Source organism: Prorops nasuta, unplaced genomic scaffold (genome assembly GCF_024137725.1).
Source record: "Prorops nasuta isolate Cenicafe-Biocafe unplaced genomic scaffold, Cenicafe_Pnas_1.2 PNAS00012, whole genome shotgun sequence".
Lineage (NCBI taxonomy): Eukaryota > Metazoa > Arthropoda > Insecta > Hymenoptera > Bethylidae > Prorops > Prorops nasuta.
Window position 1 is genome coordinate 6,360,190 of NW_027116809.1, and position 9,018 is coordinate 6,369,207.

At 32.8% G+C, this 9,018-nt stretch overlaps 2 protein-coding genes and 1 long non-coding RNA gene across 3 annotated transcripts; 1 reads left to right on the top strand and 2 right to left on the bottom strand.

The window, feature by feature from the left end:
- Nucleotides 1-311: 311 nt before the first annotated feature.
- LOC136777862 (uncharacterized) lies at nucleotides 312-1,568 on the bottom strand. The gene is made up of 3 exons (XR_010823332.1): nucleotides 1,454-1,568; nucleotides 839-1,260; nucleotides 312-447 (listed from the first exon to the last, which is right to left on the bottom strand). It is a non-coding gene; the product is annotated as an uncharacterized lncRNA (long non-coding RNA).
- Nucleotides 1,569-2,132: 564 nt separating this feature from the next.
- LOC136777870 (putative nuclease HARBI1) lies at nucleotides 2,133-3,678 on the top strand. Its single transcript, XM_066734449.1, has 4 exons — nucleotides 2,133-2,198; nucleotides 2,406-2,720; nucleotides 2,794-3,069; nucleotides 3,145-3,678. Exons 1-4 carry the CDS (start codon nucleotides 2,133-2,135, stop codon nucleotides 3,676-3,678), a joined length of 1,191 nt encoding a protein of 396 aa, XP_066590546.1.
- Nucleotides 3,679-4,077: 399 nt separating this feature from the next.
- Nucleotides 4,078-5,904, bottom strand: LOC136777871 (uncharacterized). Its single transcript, XM_066734450.1, has 8 exons — nucleotides 5,861-5,904; nucleotides 5,643-5,809; nucleotides 5,326-5,557; nucleotides 5,103-5,251; nucleotides 4,793-5,027; nucleotides 4,587-4,732; nucleotides 4,437-4,509; nucleotides 4,078-4,372 (listed from the first exon to the last, which is right to left on the bottom strand). The coding sequence occupies exons 1-8, from the start codon at nucleotides 5,902-5,904 to the stop codon at nucleotides 4,078-4,080; spliced, it is 1,341 nt and encodes a 446-aa protein (XP_066590547.1).
- Nucleotides 5,905-9,018: the final 3,114 nt, after the last annotated feature.

Consider the following 9,018-nt stretch of genomic DNA (forward strand, 5'->3'; position numbering starts at 1 on the left):
AAAAAGAAATGAAGATCACACAATACAAACTTCATCTTTATTTTAAGTAGCAATTCTTATATAATTGAAAAAATAACAACAAGTTATGTAAATTATTATTATGTATTGAATATTTATTAATCAAAAATAATAAAAACATATCACAAAAACATTTAACTTTATAAAGAATTTACCAATATTTAAGTAATTTACGTCAAAATGCTTGGTAATGATATTATAAGTAAATTAATTTCTTTGAAAAGGAAATATTTAAAAAATAATGAATGCTTCACATTTAGAATTGATAATAATATGTAATGTGCTTCTTCAAAATAAAAATTAACAGTTCATCTCAGCACAGCCTATTTCATTGATTGGCATAATCTTTCTCTGGATTCTATTTGTATTTTGTTTCTTCTATTTACATAAACGACAAAATTATAAGCTTCTTCACAAAAAGCTCACCTCCTGTAAAGAAATGAATTAATACATTAATTACATTTAAATGTTAGCGGATAATGTCTTTAAAGCAGAGTGCATAGATATTCAGTTTCGACCAATTAAAATATTAAGCTACTTTGAAATGTGCATAGCCTGACAGGTATTTGACACTGACTTTAGAAAACAATATAGCTTAAATTATTGAAGAGCACTAGTTGAAGTCTATGTACTTTACTTACTTTTAAAATTATATTAATGTTATTATTGTATATTCTACTGTGTTGTAATAGAAAATTATCTTAGTTCAATTTTTAAAAATGTAGCAAGGATTTTTCCATTAACCAAGTGAGAAAAAATTATGTTATAAATTGTTTAAAAAAATACAGTGAATTTACATGAGATATGAAAGTTTACCTACAGCAAATGGTATCTGCATCCTGGTAATAGTATCTAATATATATTAAATTATAAGCTTCTTGATTTATGTTGTAGCGTTGATCAATCTGTTATTAAACTTAGCCTTGCCATAATGTAATCGACAATTAATAGAATTACATAATCCTTCTCAATGGGTGCATATATTTTAATATAGGTTGAATACTTGGGTAGTTCAGTTATAGCCATTCGACATTGTATCGTTTTACCTATAACAAGAGGAAAATTTCACAAAGCATTTATTACTTAAGTTATTAATAATAGAAATCAATTGTTATAATTCAAACTTATCTGATAACTGTTTATGTCCACTTCGTAATAGGAAATATAGCTATGTCCATGTTCATAATAATTAAAATAGTAAACTGGGAGACACTTTGACATTTTTATCAGCTACAACTCCACCTATTTAACAAAATACATAGTAAAGATGATTCATTTTACTTGCCTATTGATAACGTATTATTATTAAGAATGAATTAAGTTGAAAGGACTGTTACAGCTTAACGAAATTTGCAAATGTTAAATTAAAAGTTAAATGAACCATTAATCAGCGTAATTTAAAAAAAATAAATTTATGCTTCTTTACAATACTTACACGAATAACGTTGATTATAAATGTATATTATAATTTAAAAATTTTGACGCTTTAATTATAAAATTCAAGATTTAACCTCTACTCCTGTCATTTTGACATTGAAAGTAAACATAACACACACATTTAAAAAACACGTCAGTAATTGCGATTTCTTCTTACAGATGGCACTTGTAAAACCCTAGAGTTTAACCGTTACCAACCCTAGGAATAAAACTGACAAAATTTTTTCGCAAAATTGTCGCCGACCCAAAGTATCGAACGCAAACTATAGCACATAATAGCAGTATACGTGTAACGTCTAACGGCCGTACTCATAGACGTGACTCCAGCTAGACTCGAACTCGACTCGAATAGAGTTAACTCGAGTTTGGGTGAGGGAAGTTTCTCGAGCTGAGCTCGAGTCAAGCATCGATTGGCTCTATAGTATCCTAACTTATCGACAAGTGTAGCAAAATTTAGCCATCTTACCTGTCTTGCTGTTCTTACCATAAATATTTTGACAGATGTAGGTTATGTTAAAATATGTCAAATAGTAGGATAAATAGAAGAAAATTAATGAATTTTAGATAAGTATAACTTTTTTAAATTATTTAAATAAAATAGGATATGATTCTTCCTGGTACCTCTTTTTATTTTGCAGATGGATGGATTTCATTTACCTAGCTAAAAATAAAGAATTATGGAACATTATTTCTATATAAAAGATTTGGAAAAAAATTATAACTTTGGCATAATTTTGCTTGAGGTATAGTTTCTCTATTTCAAATTTTGAAATAACATTTGCTAAGTTTCCAGTCAAAGACAAATAGTGAAATACCTCTGAAATAGAAGCAATGGCTTGTGGTCATTTTGTTTCCATACATTTAAACAAAAATAACGTTTTTCTTTGAAATAGAGGATCCATTTTTAACTGACTAATACAACTCTTTATCTGATTTGATCTGACGTATAGTTGTTAGAAGCTTGTATAACGGAAAGTGAGGGTATAACAAGTAATAGCAGCTGCTTTTCGTCTTCTGATGAGGATGAACAGCTAAGGGTTGCACCAACAAAAATATATCTACGTGATACCAATAATCCATTAGAAGAGTTGTCGGATAGAAGTTTTAAGCTTCGGTATAGATTCAGTAAAACATTTGTAAAAGATTTTTTACTTCCTATAATTACTGATAATTTAATGGAAAATGTGAATCGAAGAGGCCTTCCAGTTTCTGCATTGGAAAAGTTATTGATAGCTTTACGATTTTATGGAAGCAATTGTTTTCAAGTATGTGCTTCATATAATTTTTTTAATAATCAGAATTAAAAAATTAACACGAAATTATATCTAAAATTCACAGAATATCAGTGGAGATTTAAGAGGTATTTCTCAGCAAAGTGTCAGTAGGATTGTTAAAGAGATTTCAAGGTGTTTTGCTGCACAACTCCCAAATTTTATATTTTTACCAAAAACAGCTGAAGAATGTGCACACATTAAACAGAAGTTTCATCAAATAGCTGACTTCCCTAATGTTATTGGAGCCATAGACTGCACCCACATATTAATAAATAATCCTGGTGGAAATTATGGTGAAACCTTTCGTAATCGCAAAGGATTGTTTTCTCTAAACGTTCAAGTAAATTTTGGTTTATTTTTATATAATTGTAAGTTTATTGTTTTTGAAAAATGTTAGGTTTTGATTTGCATGTAGGTAATTGGAGGTCCAGACCTACAAATACAGGATATTGTTGTAAGACATCCTGGTTCAGCACATGATTCGCTAATTTTTCACCGAAGTTCTGTTCGTGCACGTTTCGAACAAAATAATGAATTAAATGGATTACTATTGGGGGATAGTGCCTACCCAGCTAAAAAGTACTTATTAACACCAGTACTAAATCCTACCAGTGATTCTGAAATAAAATACAATCAGGCACACATAAAAACACGAAATGTTGTTGAGAGGTTGTTTGGTGTTATGAAAAGAAAATTTCCATGTTTAAAAAGTGGTTTAAGAACGAAACTGACAACTTCATGTGCAGTTATTGTGGCTACTGCAGTTTTATATAATATAAGTGTGAAGTATAATGAAAACGAAATTGATGATGATGAAACTATTGAAGATTTATCACAAGATGAAAATCTCCTAAGTGAAAGTGAATACGAAGATGATGATGAAGGAGAAATAACAGAAGAAAATGGTATTGTCTTTCGTAGTCAATTTATAGCTGAACATTTTATTTAAAATTGTAAGTAAATGTTAAAAATGTAATTATTGCTCCAATTTATTTATATAGTTCAATAAAATTTAATAATTATAAACGGATTCCATATATCAACTCATTTTATTAGACTTTATAACTCTTAAGAAAACAAAGATATTAACCTCAATGTATATTCTTCTACAGAGAATTTATAAAAATAAACATTGTTTTATATAAGATAACATCCAATTTTAAGAACAAGTATAAACTGTAAATAAAAATAAAAATTATATATTCTTATTAATAAATTCAGAACATTATTAAATATATAGTCTATTTTGTGAGTACAATTAAAATAACATAATAATCGCTTTTAATCAATAATATTCTCATTTTTAATAATATTTGGAATATGACGTTTTTGTTATGTATTTTTTTCATTAAACATCATACTTTTCACATTTCTTTTGAAGTTCATCCTCTTGTTTTAACAATTTTAAAATCATAAGTTTTGATTCAGTTTCAGCTGTCTTTAATTTCATTTTATGCACTTCTCTTTGGTAAACAATATATTCCGCTGCTTTAAACGTTCTTAATATTAGCTCACTATTTTTTATTTTTTCGACCTTAAAATTTGGTAAATATTCTTTAATGACTGTAATTGCTAAGTCGTAATTATTTTCTTTATTGCTGCACTCTTCCTCTACTAATAAGCAATCTGAATTTCTGGATCTACTAAAATGAATGTTTCTGTTTTCATTAAAATTAAAGAGATTTATGATATATTTATTTCCTTTACCTTATACTGCTATCATTTTTATAATCATCTGTAGATTCAGTAAATTTTGTTACCCTTTCAGGATGAATTTTGTCTGTAAAAATCAATTAAACAGTTGTCAGCATAAAAAACCAAAAACTAAGCGTCACTCTTTAAAATTGTATAACTCACGAAGTGATAGGTGATCAACGGAAGTTTTATTAAGTGAAGACTTAATTTGATTTGCAGATGTGTTTGCATTACTTTCCCAAAGGGACCTTTCGGTTGCTAATAAAGAGGAAGAATAAACACTCTCAGCACCATCAAATATTTTTGTCCTACAAATTATAAATGTTTTATTGTTATGTACGTTATTTCTTGAAAATAGATAATTTAACCTTTCCACTGAATCATTCACAGATTTCAGAAATGGAATAGGAGATTCCTCCTTCAAATCACGATTGTAGGAGATATCACCGTTAAAGTTAATATTTTGGTTTTTATCTAGATCATATAAATTATCCATTTTTGTGTCCCTCTTAGTATACTTTAATATTGGATAATCAGGGAAGCTATTACTGTTCTCATCATTATAATAATTTTTTCCTATTATACTACTAGGTGAAAAATGGTCTGAAATAATGAAAATCAGTTTGTTGAAACTTTCTAAAATCTCTACATATATATGTGTACAATTCCCGAACTCACGATTTATGTCATCAGTAGGAAGTTTTTTAAATGAATTTCTCAACTCCATATCATTCCCAGAAATATTAGCATAATTTTTCGAAAGGGGGCTTTTAGTTGCTAATAAACAGGAACTATGAACATTCTCAGCACCATCAGGTTTCTTTGTCCTGTATAATTAATAAATTTTTTATTGGTATGTACATCATTTGCTGGAAATTAGAAACTTTACATTTTTACTAGCCTCTTAAAAGATTGCAGAAATTGGACAGGAGTCTGCTTTATTAACTCATGAGTGTTGGACTTGTCACTGTAAATGCTGATGGTTGGGTTTTTATCTAGATCGTATAAAGGATCCATCGTTTTGTGTCTTTTATTATACTTTGGTATTGCATGATTGGAAAACTCATTGTTGCTCTCATCACTGTCATTAACGTAATAAATACCTTTTATTTTACTTCCAGATGGAATCTTATCTAAAATTTTGGAAAAAACTTATTGCAAAATTCCAGAATCTAAACAGTAATACCCGTTACTTCATAAAAGTCAATCAAAGCTCACGTGTTCTTTCATAAACAGAAGTGCTGTCAAAAGTATTTATTTCTACATCATTGTACGAACAGATTGCATCTACTTTTTCTAGTAGTGGGTCTTCCACAGATAACAAAGGGGAACCACCCCCCGTCAAAAGTCGATGAGCCTTTTGATCACTATGATGCCTTCTCGTTCTATTAAGAAAGTTTCTTAGTAAATAAAATAAATTACGTCATATACAGTACATCCCTGGATAACTGAAGTAGTACCCAGTAGTATAATTTGTCATTTTTATATCATTATGATCAGAAATATAGTTTTTTTGATATCGTGCTGTGAGATTAATTTTACTTCTAAGAATTTTTGTGAAAATCAAACACAATTTCTTGGTTAATTTATATATTTTAGAGTCCTCACCTAACAAAGGACGAACTTATATTCTTTACCTTTGAATTAGATTTTTCCAGCATTTCTTTAGTTGTATGGGAGTTTTCTCATCTAGACCATGAGCATTATAGATTTTACAGATCTTATTCCAGGCTTCTTCTTTTTTTTTTATATTGATTCCATTAGTGGCTTTATTTTCCAATATAGATTTATGTTGCTCTACTAAACTGCATAGTATTTCCTTTTCATGGTCTGAAAATATTGTTCTACCCATTTTAAAATTTCAAATCCTAAAATTTATAACAAAATCATATTTATAATTAGGAAATTAATAAATTTTATAAAGATTGTTAACAGAGTAATTTGATTCAAATATTTTGATTAATTTAGATAAACCTACAATAAATCAGTCAATAAAACTCTAATTTCTCTGATCTACGTGAGATGGTTCCTCATCTCACTGTTTACATGCAACTTATTATTCACGTGTATCTTCTGTAAACGGAATTATTTTTCTTTTGATATCAGTTTTTAAATAAGATTAAATAATGTAACACTTTTTAATACTCACATACATAAAATTTATTGTAATAATCATCAGTTGCAGGAAAATAGTAGAAATAGTATGTTTTATATCTCGTATAGGGGAAGAATGTATATTTCTTTAACACATTATTTGAACAATTTTCGACTCCTGACGAAATCCATATGAAATGTGACAAATAGTCTATCTTATTTTTCAAATTTCAATACAAGTAATAAGACTATGCCCAAAGCAATATGTATGTCTAGTAAAGCAGCTCCACCAATATCTCACTACTACTGCCCTCTATTGAGTTAATTTCAAATTATATCCATAAAACTCTTTTCGAGACAAGTTCGAGCCGAATCTGGGTCGAGTCGGCTCCAATTTTACGAGTCGGACTCGAGTCGAGCCCGAGTCACGTCTCTGAGTACCAGGGCAGGTGATGCCAGCATCAGGTCCCACGGCGCCTTCAGGCGAAATAAACCACATTAGGCTTCCAATTATCGATTTGCCGAAGTTTTCCGGGGATTATTTAGAATGGAACAACTTTTATGAAACATTCAGTTCCATTGTTCATGAAAAGGCATATGTCTCCGGGCGAGACAAGTTCCACTATCTAAAATCTTGCTTGCAAGGTGAAGCGGCTACGGTTATTAAATCTTTAGCGATCACCTCCGAGAACTATGAGATAGCATGGGACACTCTAGTAGCTAGGTATACTGACAGACGAATGATCACGGATACGTTCTTGGACCAGATCTCGCAAGTACCCACGCTTCGGGGTGACAATTTTAAAGTTCTCAAGGAAGTTAGGGACTCTGTCACGGTTGCGCTCAACGCCCTCAAAACTATGGGTTACGGCGTCGATCATTGGGATCCCATCATTGTTCATTCACTGAAGAACAAACTGGATGACACCCTCCGCTTGGCCTGGGAGATGTATCTGGGAAGCAGCAAGGATTATCCCACCTTTCTTCAACTTTCGGAGTTTCTAACGCGTCACATTAACTCTTTGCAATCATTAGGCAACAAACCTAAGACTTCCAAAAAGGAATCGGGGAAATCCTTGAAGTCACACGCTGCGAGTGTGAATAGTACCGGCTGTGCTCACTGTGGTAGTAACCATCTCTTGTATCAGTGCAAGGACTACCTTGCATTGACCCCTCAGGCTCGATCAAAGTTTGCATTTTCACAGAACCTCTGCATCAACTGCCTGAGGCCAGGGCATAGTTGCTCCAATTGTTCTTCTTCGTCACGATGCAGGAAATGTAGTAAAATGCATCATACGTTGTTGCATTTTGACAAATCTGGCACCGGGGGGAGCAAGTCACGGGGGACTACCCCTGCGACAAACTCCGCTTCCGAGCCTGAACCTTCTAGCTCGCATTTGACAACGCATCTTAGCGTTACCGATACACGATCAGTCCTATTGGCCACGTTCTCTGCCAGGATTGATGCTCATGATGGTTCTCGTGTTATAGTCCGCGGTTTAGTTGACCCGGGCTCAGAAACTTCCTTTATCTCAGAAAAGTTAGCTCAGCAGTTACGAGTACCGCGACAACGTATCAACGCTACCATCCATGGAGTGAATTCGGCTCAAACCGTGCGAGCGGAGGCACAGATTACCCTTCATTCTCTCAAACGACACGGTGCTTCATTGGATGTAACCGCAATAATCTTATCAAAGATTACTCCATATCTACCTCCGTCTTATTCTCCGTCATCTATTCCAGCACTAAACGGAATTGAGCTCGCAGATACTTTCGCTTCTACCAAGGTTCCAATTGATGTGCTCCTTGGTGCAGATTATCTTGCTGAGGTGGTAGAAGGTCCGTACATTCGTTGTCCTGATCATTCAGTACTTGCTCAGCAGACGATTTTCGGGTGGATCGTAGCCGGAGTCTTATCCAAGGCTGGTCGCTCCCATAGTTACACGGTTCATCATTGCTTTGACTTCGAAAACACTCTTCGCGACTTCTGGGAACTGGAAGAAGTTCCTGAGGTCAAACCCATGTCCACAGAGGACTCCCTCTGTGAACGACATTTTGTGGATACGGTATCACGCACCCCTTCGGGTCGTTTTGTCGTTGCCTTACCTTTTCGATCCGACATCGAAAGGCATAATCTAGGTTCTTCTTCTCGGGTAGCAGAGAAAACCTTATCAAGAATACTTCGGCGATTGGATACTTCTCCAGAACAGGCTGAAAGTTATTCTCAATTCTTACAGGAGTATCTTATGTTGGGACATATGTCTCCTGTTCCTAGGAACTCTGACTTTCGCGTCTTCCTGCCTCATCATGCAGTATTCAAGACCGAGAATCAGAAGACCAAGATTCGCGTTGTATTCAACGCATCATCTAAAACTTCTACTGGCATCTCGCTTAACGATACGTTATTCATTGGACCCAAGCTCCAACAGGACATCACGCGGATCCTAATGAATTGGCGTTCCTTTCGATATGTAGGCGTCACTGACATTGTTAAAATGTT

Bases quoted from the DNA above. Each gene is read 5' to 3' on its own strand.
- LOC136777871 (XM_066734450.1), bottom strand. From the start codon at position 5,904: ATGACAAATTATACTACTGGGTACTACTTCAGTTATCCAGGGAT. The intron at 4,733-4,792 runs GTTAAATTATCT...TATAATTTGTAG, and splicing joins GTGAATGATTCAGTGGAAAG to GACAAAAATATTTGATGGTG. The intron at 4,373-4,436 runs GTAAAGGAAATA...CATTCATTTTAG, and splicing joins AAAAATGATAGCAGTATAAG to TAGATCCAGAAATTCAGATT.
- LOC136777870 (XM_066734449.1), top strand. From the start codon at position 2,133: ATGGAACATTATTTCTATATAAAAGATTTGGAAAAAAATTATAACTTT. The intron at 2,721-2,793 runs GTATGTGCTTCA...TAAAATTCACAG, and splicing joins ATGGAAGCAATTGTTTTCAA to AATATCAGTGGAGATTTAAG. The intron at 3,070-3,144 runs GTAAATTTTGGT...ATTTGCATGTAG, and splicing joins TGTTTTCTCTAAACGTTCAA to GTAATTGGAGGTCCAGACCT.